The 18188-nt window shown below is 44.4% G+C and overlaps 1 protein-coding gene across 1 annotated transcript in view; it reads right to left on the minus strand.

Annotated features, from left to right (window-relative positions):
- LAPTM4B (lysosomal protein transmembrane 4 beta) overlaps positions 1–18188 on the minus strand; it is a 125674-nt gene that overhangs the window by 63262 nt on the left and 44224 nt on the right. The window contains exons 2-4 of the mRNA XM_069731667.1: positions 14934–15045; positions 13794–13867; positions 7761–7883 (exon numbers count right to left, since the gene is read on the minus strand). Coding sequence (XP_069587768.1) covers positions 7761–7883; positions 13794–13867; positions 14934–15045 — 309 coding nt within the window. The remainder of the gene's footprint in view (positions 1–7760; positions 7884–13793; positions 13868–14933; positions 15046–18188) is intronic.

Here is an 18188-nt window from a genome sequence, read left to right on the forward strand (position 1 = left end):
GGGAAAACCCTTTAACTGTTTAGCGCTGTTTACTTTGCACCGTATCATTATAGACACATTTTCAGCAACTAAGAACGCACTTGTGTATTTGTCCAATGCGAGTGATTACAATTTTGTTAAATCACACACAGGAAATGATGTCAGTCTTCTGGCCTGTACACAAGAGAGACTGAGCCTGTAGACAATGAATGAGCGATTATAAAATACAGCGGTTATTATATATGCGCAGCCTTGTGCTATGATATCATCTGACATTTATCTGATGCACAAAAACTTGGAACATGGGAATTGACATAAAGAAGAAGGAACCAAACAGTATATAAAAAAAGCAAAGCAGCCATGATAATAATAATAATAATAATGATAAAGAAGGAGAATCAGCCAAATGAGAGTGCATCAGTTTTTGATTGGTCATGTCAGGCCTCTTTTCCAAAAGATATTGGTAATATATAGCACCTGGTAGGTAAGGGCCAAATAATAGATTCTGGAGAGCAGGAGATTCTAGGTACAACTGTGGTCATCAGCTAAGTGGACTCCGACCATCCATATATTGCTGACTACTTACATTCCTTGAGTACACATGGCAAATTGTTAGTTTCCAAAGGTTCTTTCGCATCAACAAGATAACTTAAAGGGAATCTTTCAGCAAATTTTTGCTAGGTAATCTAAGAGCCGCATGACGTAGAGGCAGAGACCCTGATTCCAGTGATGTGTCACTTACAAGGCTGTGTATTGCTACTTCAATAAAATCAGGGTTTTACCAGCAGGAGATCATCACTGCAGGACCAGATGTCTAATTTATTGTTTCACAGAAAAGTAACCTTAAAACTATCTCTTAATTTTTCTTGTAAATAAATGAAATAAACACTGTGCACATGAAGTATTTAAAAATGATTACAAGAATATTGCCTAATATATAAGGGACAATCTCCCTATTAAATCACTAACAGTCCTTCCCTAAACGACAGTGGAGGTTGGCACCCTAAAAGATACTAAGTGTCCCCCCACTCAATGATGGCTCACTGTCACTGTCCGTGGATGGCCCTGAGCATCTTGGCAGAGGATGAATTAACATGGATACACATCCGAGTGCCGTGCTTGAATATCTGGAAGCCTCCTGATGAAACTCGGAGAGGAGGCGAAACGCATAGAGATGAGGCAGTATATAGAATTAATATTAAAGGGAACCTGTCACCCCCAAAATCAAAGATGAGCTAAGCCCACCAGCATCAGGGGCTTATCTGCAGCATTCTGTAATGCTGTAGATAAGCCCCCGATGTATCCTTAAAGGTAATAGAGGTTAGATTATACTCACCCGGGGCGGTCCCGGTACGATGGGAGTCGCGGTCCGGTGCCGGGCCTCCCATCTTCTTACGATGACGTCCTCTTCATGCTGCGGAGCTGCAGCGTGAAGACAATAAGAGGACGTCATTGTAAGAAGATGGGAGGCCCGGACCGGACCGCGATGCCTATCGGACCAGACCGCAGCGGGACCGCCCCTGGGTGAGAATAATATAACCTCTTTCTCATCTTTCAGGTTACATCGGGGGCTTTTCGTTTAGGGTGCCAACCTCCGCGGTCAGATATTGAAGGACTGTTCGTGATTTAACCCCTATCTGACCTCGGACAGGATAGTACGTCCGAGGTCAGCTCCCCTGCTTTGATGCAGGGCTCCGGCGGTGAGCCCGCACCAAAGTCGGGACATGTCAGCTGTTTTGAACAGCTGACATGTGCCCGTAATAGGTGCGGGCAGAATCGCGATCTGCCCGCACCTATTAACTAGTTAAATGCCGCTGTCAAACGCAGACAGCGGCATTTAACTACCGCTTCTGGCCGGGCGGCCGGAAATGACGTCATCGCCGACCCCCGTCACATGATCGGGGGTCGGCGATGCGTCAGGATGGTAACCATAGAGGCCCTAGAGACCTCTATGGTTACTGATCGCCGGTGGCTGTGAGCGCCACCCTGTGGTCGGCGCTCACAGCACACCTAATTTTCTACTACATAGCAGCGAATAGCAGATCGCTGCTATGTAGCAGAGGCGATTGAGTTCTGCCTGCTTCTAGCCTCCCTCCTTTTTGTCAATGTACAGTGTACACAGATATCAGCCAATCAGTGGTGTGGGCGGTTATACAGGGCTCAGCATTCAGAGCACTGCTAGATCTGAAGCACAGAAAACAGTGATTTTATCAAAATGACAGCACGCAGACCAGTAAGTGACACATCACTGGAATCAGAGTCTCAGCCCCTACATTATTCTGTTCTCATATTATATATCAAAAACCTAACGGCAGATTCCCTTTAACACAAGAACCATTGGAGACAAATAATAAGGTTAAAAATCCATATGACTAAAAAAAATCTAGATTGTAGGGCACCAACAAGGATTAATTGGAAGGTACATAACCTCAGCAGCGAATATCTGGGGATACTTTTGCAGCCCGAACAAATGAAGAAAGTGTTGAAAGGATTTATTGAGGATGATGACTTGGGGACGAATGATCTTCACAAAATACCATCGAACCTAAAGTATTTTGGACCTTGGAGTAATAGACGTCAGCCTGAAAGAGGGAGAAAGCCACAATATGATTCCCTTTTCATTGCGTCTCTGGTGCTTTTTGTGGACCTCGCCAGCTAAGCAGTGATATTCCGGCGGCTACAATGATGTTATTGCTGCACAGATCTGCGCCAGCATACTACAGAAGTATTGGAGGAACTGCCCAGAGGATCACATTACTCGACGGCGCTGGACCATCGACTGCAATTATGAGCGGTTACCGGCCGGCACAAGCTGCAGATGGTCTTGTCGAAGACTTGAGAGAACAATTCATTAGCAAAACAGGAACATCATCAAAAAGGAACAGCTGGCGAGGAAAACGCTTTCACGGTCTCTATTTTTTTCTTCTCATCCTTTCTGTAGACGTCTACTGTAATACCTTAGAGGTTCTCCGGTCAATTAAAGGGAAAAAATGGGCCTGGATCTGCTGCTTTACTCAGCCAAAGTGCAGTATGTCTCCGTCACACCCTGAGGCTCACAGAACAGTCCATGATGATTGTAACGGGGTCTACCAAGCTGGGGTACTTCTTTCACTACCACCCCGTGTTTCAGGAGGTCCACTCTGCTTTGGCTGGAGTCTGAATGAAGGACGCTGGCTGGAATTGCTTATACATGGGCGCATATAAAAGATCACTGCTTCTCCACGTATTTCCAGTCTGACAACACTTCACTCACAGGACACAGAATATATCACACAGATACAGAGGGCAGGCCAATAGAAAAGCGGCAGGCCAGACATACATTACCACAGCCGTAGGTGGCCGGAGCCTGCCGATATTTACTGTGGGAATTACAAAGGTGGGGGAGGACAAAAGGAGAATATCGTGTCCCCTCTGCCCAGGGACTTAGCCTGTTGGCTGATGCATTAGGGACATGCATCTCACATGGAACCTATTATACATACATATAACTACACAACATATTCTGGGTGCTGAGTGGTTCCGTAACATGTAACAATGATGTCATCAAAATAAAAACTGTTGGATAAAGCACAATATTGTAGGGGAGAAAATTTACATTTTAGTCCATTAACTTTTGCCCGCCACAATCAATTTTAATTTTTTTCTTCTTCGTTTAATCTTAAGTGCTTAATAAAACAGCCGGTACCCACTCACTGTGTATGGGGTGGGCTCAGTTCATGTGTCAGGACTAGATTAACCCTAGATGCTCCCCTTCTCCCCAGAGCCAAAACATTTTTCTATTTTTTGGTGAAAATGGCCATGTGAGGGCTTGTTTTTTTTGTGGGACGAGCTGTACTTTTGAATGATCATTGGTTCTACCATATCGTGTACTCGAAAACAGGAAAGAAATTTCAATTGCGGTGAAATTGCAACAAAAGTGCAATCCTACAGTTGTTTTTTTTTTTTACGATATTCACTAAATGCTAAAACTGACCTGCCATTATGATTCCCCAGGTAATTACGAGTTCATAGACACCAAAAATGTCTAGGTTCTTTTTTATTTAAGTGGTGAAAAAAAATTCCAAAGTTTGCTAAAAAAATAAATGAATTGCGCCATTTTCCGATACCCATAGCGTCTCCATTTTTTTTCTTGGGTTGGGTGAGGCCTTATTTTTCACGTGCCGAGCTGATGTTTTTAATGATATACGATCTTTTGATCGCCCATTATTGCATTTTAATGCAATGTTGCGGTGACTAAAAAATGTAATTCTGGCATTTTTAATTTCTTTATTGTTTCGCCGTTTAGCCATCGGGTTCATTTTTTTTTATATTGATAGACCGGGGCGATTCTGAACGTGGCGATACCAAATATGTGTATGTTTAATTTTTTTACTGTTTCATTTTGAATGGGGCGAAAGGGGGGTGGTTTGAACTTTTATATATTTTTTAAATATTTTTTTTTACTTTTTGCATGCTTCAATAGTCTCCATGGGAGACTAGAAGGTGCAGTTGTCCGTTCAGCTCTGCTACAAACAGGCAATGATCAGGCGCTGGGTGGCGCTCATGGCCATCCGGCAGGTACAACCATAGAGGTCTGCAGGAGACCTATCTGGTTGTCATGCCAAGCCATCGGGTCACCGATGGGTGGGATTTCCGGTGCACTTGCCGGAAACATGAGTTAAATGCCGCTGTCAGAGTTTGACAGCAGAGTTTAACGGGTTAACAGCCGCTGGTGGATCGTGATTCCACCCGCGGCTGTTAGATGCACATATCAGCTGTTCAAAACAGCTGACATGTGCCGGGAAAGATGTGGACCCAGCGCCGGAGCCCACATCAAAGGGAGGGTGTCCGACATCAGTGTACTACTACGCCTTATGTCGGAAAGAGGTTAAAGTAATTTTGGCTTTTCTCAAAAAAACTTAAAAATAATAATAATAATAATAATCTTTATTTTTATATAGCGCTAACATATTCCGCAGCGCTTTACATTTTTTGCACATATTATCATCACTGTCCCCGATGGGGCTCACAATCTAAATTCCCTATCAGTATGTCTTTGGAATGTGGGAGGAAACCGGAGTGCCCGGAGGAAACCCACGCAAACACGGAGAGAACATACAAACTCTTTGCAGATGTTGTCCTTGGTGGGGTTCGAACCCAGGACTCCAGCGCTGCAAGGCTGCTGTGCTAACCACTGCGCCACCGTGCCGCCCACTGCGCCACCGTGCTTTTTTTTAAAGCTAAATGTACCGAGGACTACATTTTCGTAAAATTTGTAAAACCTTGCATGTTATAGTATATGCCCTCTGTGTGCTGATACCTGTGGCCAATACTATGTAATTATTGAGTCTCTCTGACACTGATGCCCTGATTTGAAGTTAACCTCTGCACCCCCTGAATCAAGCAGTGAACCCCTTTAGTTATACTTGCCAAATCTCCTGTTACACACCTGTCCTGAGTATACCAGGCTCCACTTGCTTCCCCTCAGTCCGCTGCCCTCTGTTGTGCTCCACCTTCTGTGCATACTGCGCTTTAACTTGGTTCTATCCCTGCTGGGTTCCAATTCATCCATCCTGCTGCTCTTGAGATTCCTCTGTATCCCAAGTCCTTGCCGCCCACAAGCTTTACTGCTTGCTGCTTCAACGCCCAGTGTTCGCGTGGAGGTGGAAGTCCGATCCTGCACAGCGGCCCACCAGAGGATTCTCCTGCTCTCCTATGGGCCAGTCCAAGCCTGCCTCCATGAAATGTATGTATATATATATATATATATATATATATATAACTAATAGCTGGAGAACACCCGGTGACACCTGAGATTACGTTAGTGACATAATAGTAAATCTTTGCTACCATCTTCATAAAAAGTAGAAAGAAATTGGGCGTTTGGAGGAGATAGTAAAAACCCTGCTTAGCAAAACATCCAGACCTTGTTCAACATAATTTATGTCATCCAGACACTGCAGAAGAAAACGTTGGCCGTAATCCATGTGGAAATGAATTACACAAAAACTCATTACAAAAATAGCAATAAAATCAGATTCTTGCTGCTTTGTTAAACCGCAGCGCTTTCACATTTGTCATGGTCATTGAGATGTAGAACCGCTTTTAACCTGCGAGTCATGTCACGGAGACATGTTTCAAGGTTAAGTGACTGTCTAGCGAGCTGTAAATCTGACCACACTTGGTCAAAAAGGTGACCAACGCTAAAAGAATTCACAGTCTCTGGTTTATAGAGAAGGATCTGACCTACTGAGAAAACTGATCACTGCTTAAATGGGATGTCCAAGTAAAAAAAAAGGAAGTAGTAGAATGGGCTTAATTAGTAATCTATGTAGTGTACACTTCCAAAAGGCGTCCAGGATTTTAGATTAAAGCTCTCCTCTCGGGATCCAGTAGGTCGTCTTCCAATTTGTGTCCAACACAGAACAGCATTTCCTACTTAGGCATATGACCGGGGGGTTGTCTCATTGTTTATTTTAATAGCAAAACCAGCCCCCCTACCTGGGCTGTGATAGAGAAGGGAGAGACCATGTAAAGCGGGGTTACCGACTGCTGAGGAGCAAAGTCTAAACCACGTCTTGCATGAACATGTCTTCATGACATGGGTTTCCATGGCCAAGTAGCTGACTGCAAGCCTTACATCACCAAGCACAATGACAAGCGTCAGATATAGTGGTGTAAAGCAGCCACTACTGGACTATGGAGTAGTGGAAACATTATCTGTGGAGTGACGGATGACAATTCTCTATCTGCCTGTCTTACCAATGACTCTGCCTGACTGCATTGTGCAAGTTTGGTGCCGGAAGGATAAAGCTATGCGCTTGTTTTTCAGGGGTCGGTCTAGGTCCGTTAATTCAAGTGAAAGCAAATCTTAATGGCTCAGCATATAAAACATTTTGGACAAATTGTGGCTTCCATCTTTGGGGGGAGAGTTTGGGGAAGGCCCTTTTTTATTCCTCAGGACTGTGCCCAGCGCACAAAGCAAGAATAAAGACATGGTTGGGGAAATATGATGTGGATGAACTTGACTGACTGCTCAGAGCCCCGATCTGAACTCTACTCAGCACTTTTTGGAAGCAAATCATGAGCCAGGCCAACATCAATATCTGACCTCACAAAGGCTCTTTTTGATGAATTCTCAAAGACACAATCCAAAATCTAGCCTCTTCAGAGAGGAAGAGGACTAGATGTCTAGTGCCATCTACTGGAAGTAGCAATCCTTCCTAAAAATTAATTTTGAACTTTTAACGAGCCTTGCCACATGACATAGGATAAAACCAAACCAGAATCTTGATTTGCAGACACGTGTTTCAGGGTGCTGCCTATCCTCAGTGACATGTCGATACTGACTTTTAGGATTGCTACTTCCAGTAGGTGGCGCTAGAGCTCTAGTCCTCTTTCTTTCTGAAGAGGCCTTTTGCATGTCTCTTATTGGTATGTCATGTTTTAAATAAAGCTGCTTTGTTTTTGATACTTGCTGGTAAGTGCCTTTGACAAAACTTTATTGATATAGTCATGTGCAGGATTACATGTGTTATGCATGTGCCTCTGTCACCTGTGGATTTTCCATCTAATGTGATCCTATGTGAAAATCCCCAGATAAAACTCAACCTACCCCCAAGAGAAATTGACATGTTGCAGATTTTAAAAATTCACCGTAGGATAAATTACACAACGTAAAAAAAGGCACAGATCGTTGGACTTTAACCATATATATATATGATCTGTATGCAATATCTGTCCAATAGTGGTTTTATGTCCACAATACAGCTGTATAAAAATGATAAAGGTGACATAGTTACCAGTTGTCGCAGGTAGTCTTGAATCGTGTTCGGGTAGACAAGCACGCTGACAGCAACCAGAGAATTGAGAGCAAAATCAAAGATTTGGTAACAGAAAAATGGGATAATCCAAGCTGCATGTTGCTACAGGGAACAAAAGAGAAAGAAGTTAAAATTTCACAAGTGCAAAAATGTGCAGATAGTACTTGTGTAAAGAGACCTAAAGGTGTGAAATTAGCCTAAAAGTGGATTTACATTTGTTTCAGAAATTTCCATTACAGAAGCCTTGATGCAGTGTGCACTACAAACTAAAGGCGCACAATGGAACTTAATAACTCATAGGGTCCATCATGGTTTCTGCCCCGTACACCCAACGGTAATGTTATCAAAGCCAAAAGCTTATGCACAAAGCCATAATGTGCAAATTGTCTCTTCAGAGAGGAAGAGGACTAGAATTCTAGCATCACCTATTGGAAGCAGCAATCAATATCAACTCTTTAACGAGCCTTGCAATATGACAGGATAAAAGCCAAACCTGAATCTCATTTTGAAGACACGGTGCTTTGGGGTGTTGCCCCTCATCAATGCAAAGTATGAGATCTGATTTGGCTGTGTGAGAGGCTTTGGACTGGGTTCTAAAGGTACCGTCACACATAACGATATCGTTAACGATATCGTTGCAACGTCACGCTTTTGGTGACGTAGCAACGATCCCGCTAATGATCTCGTTATGTGTGACAGCGACCAACGGTGAGGCCCCTGCTGGGAGATTGTTGGTCATTGGGGAATGATCAGGACCATTTTTTGGTCGCTGATCACCCGCTGTCATCGCTGGATCGGCGTGTGTGACGCCGATCCAGCGATGTGTTCACTTGTAACCAGGGTAAATATCGGGTTACTAAGCACAGCTTAGTAACCCGATATTTACCCTGGTTAACATTGTAAAAGTAAAAAAAAAAAAAAACAGTACATACTCACATTCCGATGTCTGTCACGTCTCCCGGTGTCCACTGTGTCAGCGCCGGCCGTAAAGCAGAGCACAGTGGTGACGTCACCGCTGTGCTCTGCTTTACGGCCGGCGCTGACACAGTCAGTGCAGGGAAACTCTCGGCAGCAGCGCGTGCATTAGCAGCGCTCTTGCCGAAAGCAGTTTTAACCCTGTGGATGCCGGCGGGGGACGTGACAGACATCAGAATGTGAGTATGTAGTGTTTTTATTTTTTACTTTTACAATGGTAACCAGGGTAAATATCGGGTTACTAAGCGCGGCCCTGCACTTAGTAACCCGATGTTTACCCTGGTTACCCGGGTGCTGCAGGGGGACTTCGGCATCGTTGAAGACAGCTACAACGATGCCGAAGTCTTTCCCCGGATCGTTGGTCGCTGGAGAGAGCTGTCTGTGTGACAGCTCCCCAGCGACCACACAACGACTTTCCAACGATCACGGCCAGGTCGTATCGCTGGTCGTGATCGTTGGTAAGTCGTTTAGTGTAAAGGTACCTTAAGGGGTAGCGTTTCTCCTGGTGGAGAGTGGCAAGCCAAGCCTGGCATGTCAGCGTAAAGAGATTTAAAAGCCACACGTGCTCCTCTGAGAAATTAAGGGAAATTAAGACTTTTTAAAGAGTTGATATTTACTTTTAGGATCGCTGTTTCCAATAGGTGGCACTAGATTTCTAGTCCTCTTCCTCTGTGAAGAGATAATTTATATATTTACTTTCCCAGAGGAGCATGTATGACTTATAAGTCTCCTTACTCTGACATGCCAGGCTTGGCTTGTTATTTTCCACAAGGAGAAATGTTGCCACAATCCATAATAAAAAGTTATATTATTTTCCAAAAACCTTCAATTCTTCATCCTTTGTGCCACCAGTGAAAACATGATCAGAATGAGTTTTAATTAGAGTAGTTGCAAATCAAGCAGCAGGACCTGGTCTACAGTAAATGTCAGTTATCTGCGGTTCTTCTTTTGATTAGCCGGCCTTGTGCCTCATTCCACAATGATGACATGGTGCCAGACCGGCTAATCAAAATCAGAACAGCTTATTAGTGATGAGCGAATATACTCGTTACTCGAGATTTCTCGAGCACGCTCGGGTGTCCTCCGAGTATTTTTTAGTGCTCGGAGATTTAGTTTTCATCTCCACAGCTGAATGATTTACATCTGTTAGCCAGCATAAGTACATGTGGGGGTTGCCTGGTTGCTAGGGAATCCCCACATGTAATCAAGCTGGCTAAGGCCGGTTTCACACGTTAGTGGCTCCGGTACGTGAGGTGACAGTTTCCTCACGTACCGGAGACACTGACTCACGAAGACACAATGAAATCAATGTGTCTCTGCACATGTCAGCGTGTTTTCACGGACCGTGTGTCCATGTGCAAAACACGGAGACATGTCAGTGTTCGTGGGAGCGCACGGATTACACGGACCCATTAAAGTCAATTAGTCCGTGTGAAACACGTACCGCACATGGACGCTGTCCGTGTGCAGTCCGTGTGCCGTGCAGGAGACAGTGCTACAGTAAGCGCTGTCCCCCCAGCGTGGTGCTGAAGCCGCCATTCATATCTTCTTTCCAGCAGCGTTCGCTGGAGAGAAGATGTGAAAAATCCTTTTTTTTAAAAATTTTTCGTGTTTAAAATAAAGATCCCTGTCCCCTCCCCTTCCCACCCACTGTGCGCCCGCCCGCTGTTAATAAAATACTTGGAGCGCCCCCAGACACAGGGCCACGAGTTCTCGGTAGCGGGCCTCTCTGGTTCGGTTCTGAGGCTGTCACGGTGGCTAGACCCGGTCCGCGACCCTGCTAAGGGGCGTCCAATAAAGGTAGTACAGTCTATCAGGGATTCGTGACGCCACCTGTGGTGTTCGGTCAGGGTGACCGACGCTGCTGTGGGGTCCGCTGGGGTGATGGAATGGCAGCTGGATGGTATACCTTCCCACAGGTGAAGTATGTCCCCAGGGCTTCCCAGTAAGGTGGATGGTGATGGTGTGAGGTGCGGGCAATAACAAGGACACAAGGTTGCAGTCTCTTTACCTCTTTACTGAAGACTTCAGGATCCTCAATCCAGAGCACGGTTAACAGGGCTTTCTGAGACCGGCCGGTCTGATGGGCACATCCAGAGTTCCCTTTGCAGGTGGAAATCAGTGCCTACCACTAGCGCCTGTGTGTTGTAGTGCTACCCTGCTGAGCATTCGGAATAGTCCTCACAACTTCTGTTCTCGTTCGTTCGTTCTTTCTAATTCTCTCTCGCTTGTTCCAGATGTTACTAGTTTCTCGTCCCCCAGGTATGTTATGGCTAGGACGCACCCGTATGACGGGAAGGCTCGGAGCTCTTCCGGGACCCTAGAGACACCCCTCTCCACGCGTTGCCCCCTATGTCTTCGTAGGAAATTTAAGGTAGACAGCCAACCTATAATTAACTGTCCTGCGGAGTTCGAAGTAAGGCCTAGAGTCAGTTACTTCCGGCCACCGGCTACGCGCCTCAGTAGGATGTTGCCTCAGTCTCACGGCACGACTCCTACTGGTTCTCCTTTGTGCTTGATCTCGTTTCTCACTGTTCCACAAAATCCTTCCCTTCGCGTCTCTTTCTTAGGATACCGCCGCGGGGTGTGCAGGCGCGGTTCCGTAACGTTCTGCACTGTTCGCTAGGCACCTGCCAGGTTCCCACGCCTGACAGGGACCCCCCTGTGTCTTCTCCCTGCAACACCCCCTGCCACGGGATGTTGCCTGAATCCAACCCAGTCAGCTTCTGACTAACTTCCTCTCCAACCCCTAGTTTTACCAGTGTGAGGAGTGGCCCAATAAATAAAGCCTTTTGCTCCCCCTAGTGGCCGGAGTGTGAAGTGTAATGTGTGCTAGTGATACCTGGTCAGTAGAATTCCTTCAGTGCCATCAGACGTACCATCACTCCCCTTAGTGGCAGAGTGTCATACTGCAACGACCAGATCTCTGGGGCGCTGCATACTCACCCAGCTCCCTCGCAGCGTCCTCTCAGCGCCAGCTTCTCCTGTATGAGCGGTCACGTGGTGCCGCCGATTACAGTCATGAATATGCGGCTCCACCTCCCATAGGGGTGGAGCCGCATATTCATGACTGTAATGGGCGGCACCACGTGACCGCTCATACAGGAGAAGGTGCGGCGCGGAGAAGACGCTTCGAGGGAGCCGGGTGAGTATTTTAGTAACAGCGGCCGGGCGCACAGGGGGTGGGAGGGGGGTGGGGACAGGGATCTTTATTTTAAACACTAAAAAAAAAAAAAAGGATTTTTCATATCTTTTCTCTAGCGAACGCTGCTGGAGAGAAGATATGAATTGGGGCTTCAGCACCAGATGCAGGGGACAGCGCTTACTTGTAGCGCTGTCTCCTGCACGGTCCGTGTGGTACCCAGTTGGCACACGGGCGGCACACGGCTGCCGCACGTGTGCCACACTGATGTTCACGGTAAGCACACGGACACACGGACACGGATAATTCCGGTACCGGAATTATCTGGACATGTGAGACTGGCGTAAGAGATGTAAATCATTCAGCTGCTGTGAGGAAAACTAAATCTCCGAGTACTAAAAAATACTTGGAGGACCCCCGAGCATGCTCGAGAAATCTCAAGTAACGAGTGTATTCGCTCATCACTACTGCTCATGCCTTTGAGGCGGCTCTCAGGGCTCTCATCCAGCGGCCACAGATCACTGACGTGCTCAATAGCTCAAGTCCTGTGAATCGATTTGCACCAACTCTGCTTTTAATCCTTTGAATATTAATAAGAATATTTAATTTTGCAAAGAGCAAGCAAAAAATTCGAAACATCAATCTTCCATTCAGAAAACTAGAGAACACCATTTAGTATGTATTATTGTATTATTCTATGTTGTGCCCATCTTGCATTACTTTTTTTTTTGCACAAATGCATCCAAAATATTCAAAAGTTTTGCTCCTAGGTCAATTTATAAATCAAGAAAACACTGACAAGACCTCCTTCACACACACTCCCCCTCCCCCCCCCCCACAAAAATGTAAAACTCATTGTGGCATATTTAGCAATGATGTATAATTCTTAGACTGTGTAAACTTAGACTAGAGAGTCTTAAAGGGAATCCGTCAGCAGGATTTCACACCCATACTATTTATATGTGCGTGTAGCTCTTTCCAAGACAGGTCCAGTAATACCTTTACATAGTCAGTCCGTTCCTCCATCACTGAAAAATCAACATTTGAATTTATATACAAATGAGGCTGAAGAGCTAATGTAGCTCTGACGCCTCTGTCACTCCAGCTCTATTTCCCACCCAGTACAGCCTAATCCTGCTTGACTGACTGCCTCTATGCTGTGTGACTACAGACAAAGGAGCCATCAGGAGCGAAGCAGGAGGAGGTGGCGCTGAGAGGGAAATAGAGCTGGAGTGACAGAGGTTTAAGCTCTACAAATAGTTTTCAGCATCATTTCCATATCCAATTGCTGATTTCTCCCGAACTATGTAAAGGTATTGTAAAGGATTTGTCTTTGAAACAGCTACATATAAATAGTCTGGAGCGTGAAATCTCATTAAAAGAAAACGTCCAATGCTGATTAAAGGAGAACCAGATTTATTCACCAAATATATGATTTTAGTGAAACAGTGCTCGGACTGGCCGTCATTCTAAAGTAAGAGAGTTGGGGTAGAGTAACAGAGAGCTTTTTACTTGGAAATTGATTTTGCAATCTACATCAAAAACTTCTTGAACTCTGTTTGAATACTCTCCGATGTGGATTTTGATGAGAATCTGCTTCACAATCCAAGTCACTTTGTGTCAGTGCTTTGTAACGGATTCAAGGATTGTGATGAATAAGAAAATGTTCACACGAAGATTACACAGAGCCTGATGACTTCTACCATAATAATGTAATGTCTACGAATAATGCTTTGTATTTATTTTACTTTATTGTGTATTCTTATCATTTATTAAGTAAATTCATCTTTTGTTTACTCAATTTTCGCGTGAACATTTTCTTATTCATCCCAATCCTTGAATCCGTTACAAAACAGGCAGTAATCAGCTTAAACAAGGCTAAACCTTACATTTACCTTGTAGGCACCATATGTGGCCATTGCACAGATGAGAATCATCAAGAGGGAGATTGAAGTAGCAATGCACATATCTAGAAGAAAAAAAACAGAACAGGATAAGTCATAAAAAAATCAGAATGCTATATGATATAAGCAAAACCTATTTAGAAGGAAATACCTAATTTTATATAACAGTAATTGTGCCATTGAAAACACAACAAATACAAACCCCCAGAAAGTAGTATGCAAAAACAGGACAACAAACAGAATGACAAAATTAATCATCAAGTACATGGAGCCAAAGAAATCAAATATCTGCGATACCAATTGTCAATATCAAGTATAAAGTGAATAAATGCACACATTACATAAAGATGGGATTAGCCAGTAATGGCATCATTCCTCTCCCTGAAGAAGCCTAGGCGAAACGCACATTGGAGTGAGTGGTAGAAGAACGAGCTTTATCATGCAACCGGGTCTATATATTATTCTTTTGGCTCTAATTTTTTTTATTACTTTCTCTTAATTTTTTATTGGGTTTGTTTTGCACATCTTCAACAGCCTCGTTTGGATCTCGAGACCTGTGACCATTCAGTTTTACGCTATGGGAAACAGGCCTAAGTCAGACAAAGGCAGTTGGATGGTTCTGGACTTTTTGCGTCGTTGGTGGCCTATCCTTAGGATAGGTTATTAATATCTGATCAGTGGCGGTGTGGCACCTGGCACCCCCACCATTTTATATTACGCAACAAGGAGTTATTTCGTACTTTGGGATTTTTTGCCCGGTCGTGGTGCCGTATAGGAAAAAAATGCATCAAAACCGGTACTGAGGAAAGCGGAGTGGTGTTGAGGGCGTGCTCTATGTCCTGTGCAGAGGACACTGTGCAGGGAGGGGACGGAGAAGCTTAGCTACGCTGATCAACCAGTATCAATTGTGAGCTCTTATGTTTATAGAGGGGTTACCTCTGCCATTGTAATCCAACCTTGAGGATAGTAAGACGACTATAGACCTTTCACCCGGCGTGAAAAGTAGGATCTGCCAATCCAATGCTCATGAGAAAACATTTACTTGCCAGCAGATCCCACTAAAGGAACCCGGGACTAAGCATTAAGTGCCGCCGTCCCTGGGCAGCTGACAGGTTATGGCCGTTTACTTACTGGCATCATCCATGAAGTCAAAGTCATTCCTCAGTTCGTTGTTTGGAAGGTGGTACAGGTCTGGGTTAGCGAGGGCACTCAGCAATATAAGGAGCACCACAGAATTTATTATCTGAAATGGAAAAACATGAGTTATAATGTACAGCCGGGATAGACAATCATATCTCTTAGTATTTAGGTCTATTAAAGGGGTTATCCACTTTCACAAAAGTGGTATTAAAATGATTGCATGTAAAACACAGATAGAACTCACCTTCGTCAGTTCCAGCGCTGCCATAGTCATGTGTTTTGGCAGCATCGTTGACATCATGTCAAAAGTGCACATTACCACTGCAGCCCATCACTGAGGTGAGCAGCTCCTGTCATCTGCATCAGCAGAGCTGGTGAGCTCATTGATTGGCTGCAGCAGTAATGTGTATTGCACTTGTGATATCATTACTGCAGCCAAAACATAGAGACCAGCATAGCTGTAGAAGGCCAGCGCTGGACCAGGGGAGGGTGAGCACAATAGAAGATTGCTGTCTTACAATTATACAGTTATTTGGGCACCACTTTTGCAAAAGTAGAAAATCCTTTCATATTATTACTGTGTGTTTGTGGGGATCACCCTTAAAAAATCCTGGACCACTGCCTCCGATATTTAATTTCAACAATATTTCCGAGAGCCTTGAGAAATGTTTTATATTAACCGACATGTTGGAAGGACAATATAAAAGATTGACTGATTTTTTTTTTTACAGTTTTTGAGCCATTATTAAAGGAAATCTGTCAGCCGGTTTTTGCCATGTAATATGTAAGCAGCATGGTATAGGGACGGAGTATCTGATTCCAGCGATGCGTCACTTGCTGGGCTGCTTCTTGTCATTTTGATACACTCACTGCTTTCTCTGCTGCAGATCTAGCAGAGCTCTGAATGCTGAGCCCAGTATAACCCCCGCCCACACCACTGATTCGCAGATTTCTGTGTATACTGTACATTGAAATAAAGCTGTTAATCAGTGTTGGGGGCGGAGTTATACAGAACACTTGACTAGGAGGCACGAGGCCCCTAGTCCTGTAGTGAAATCCTCTTGCTGGTAAAACATTGATTTATTGACACAGTAGCACACAGCCTTGTAAGTGACACATCGCTGGAATCAGTCTCTCAGCCCCTACATTATTCTACTCTCAGAATACATTTTAAAAAAACCTGCTGACAGATTACTAAAAAGTCATTATATTATCCTATATGGAGAATATTTATACCCCTCTTCACCCATTCCTATGCCGCCTCTGACTGTGCCTAAGTGAGAGGAGACCACGGCAGTGGTTGGCGTGAACCGGACTAAAAAGAAAGGAGAACCGACAGAAGGATGGAGTGAATAATTGTACATGGGTTCTGGGAGAGGATGCCTAGCATCGGTTATGTGGGGCATGCACGGGTGTAGCACCCCCATATTCCAAGTCCACATACCCAACAAAGGTCCCCCATTTTCATGTAACATGCCGGGGCATAAGAGTTGAGCCCCTCGGCCATGGCTACCGCCCTACGCCACGTCACACTGACACGCCATCTTGTAAAGGGGATAAAAGTTCCACATCAGACAAAAGTGCCCTGATCTGGCGATTGTTGCAGCTCCCAGCAGTCGGACACCCATCGATTAGCATACTGGACAATCCCTTAAATCTACAATTTATCTCATAAGGAAACAGTGGGATCTTTTTGGGCCCATCTGTCTCCAGGACCCGGGTGCATTTAATTTGGATGCAATTATACAAACAGAACAAGCCTTTATATGAACCCAGAGGCATGTGGAGATATGATAAGTCCCATGTAGATCTGTCGGTGCCGCATTACTGCTCTGCATACAATATGGAGTCGCTATAGGGCCTAAGTGTCAGTCTTCACTGTTTTTTACATTATCTGCATGAATCAGGAGGCGCAGAGCTGTAGTTCATACTCAAGTGTCAGGAATTGTAAAAGGACGTAGGAAAATACCTATAAAAATGCCGAAGACATACCTTCAATAGACCCAAATATAATAAAGCACTCCATCATATACCTACTGCATAAAGCGTACCGTACCGAGTGATGATAAACCTGGCCGGCGTCCAGACCCCACAGCGGTCACCTTCCCAATCCAGGTTATTAATCCTCTTTCAGATTATAAAACAAGATAAACATCTTCGCGGTTGGGACATTTCAGAGAATGAAGCTGTAAATAATTTCAGAGGATGGAAATCTAGGAGGACCATGTAGATGTAGATTTAGTGGGGCGGTAAGATGGTTGACTCAACTCAGCAAGTGTATGAAATATTTCATTGTTCTTATTTTTAATTTCAGCAAGTCAGCAGAACGAAAAGGAGAGAGGACGCGGGCGCCGATACGAAAGGGTCCACTTCTAGTAAGCTACAAAAGCTTCCCAAAATGTTATTCAGCTAGGTGAATGCATCAGAACAGACGCAAATGCGAAAATGATTAAACGGAAGTAATTAAAATAGGTAAAAATGTAAATTAAAAGTAAACACCTTTTTTTTTGGGGGGGGAGGGGGTTCTGTGACCGGGAATCTTTCATCTTTTTGCTACCTAATCTGAGAACAAAACCAAAAGCAGATACCAGTGATGTGTCACTTACTGATTTCTGCAGTTTTGCTATAATCACTGTTTTATCAGCAGGATAAAATGACTTTTGGGTTTTCATTGGCTGTAAGCCATAATCATCAACATTAACAGAAATAAACACTTGAAATAGATCACTCTGTGTGTAATGACTCTATATAATATATGAGTTTCACTTTTTGTATTAAAGGGAACCTGTCACCTGAATTTGGCGGGACTGGTTTTGGGTCATATGGGCGGAGTTTTCGGGTGTTTGATTCACCCTTTCCTTACCCACTGGCTGCATGCTAGCTGCAATATTGGATTGAAGTTCATTCTCTGTCCTCCATAGTACATGCCTGCGCAAGGCAAGATTGCTTTGCGCAGGCGTGTACTATGGAGGACAGAGAATGAACTTCAATCCAATATTGCAGCCAGCATGCAGCCAGTGGGTAAGGAAAGGGTGAATCAAACACCCGAAAACTCTGCCCATATGACCCAAAACCAGTCCCGCCAAATTCAGGTGACAGAGTCCCTTTAAAGAACTGAAATAAATTAACTTTTTGATGATATTCTAATTTTTTGAGCTGCACCTGTATGTATTGTTGCACTTATACATATACTGTACACTCTATGCAGCACCTAATGAACCGAAACATCCAAATATTCTGGATACA

The sequence above is a fragment of the Ranitomeya imitator genome, chromosome 6 (genome assembly GCF_032444005.1).
Source record: "Ranitomeya imitator isolate aRanImi1 chromosome 6, aRanImi1.pri, whole genome shotgun sequence".
NCBI classification, from domain to species: Eukaryota; Metazoa; Chordata; class Amphibia; order Anura; family Dendrobatidae; genus Ranitomeya; species Ranitomeya imitator.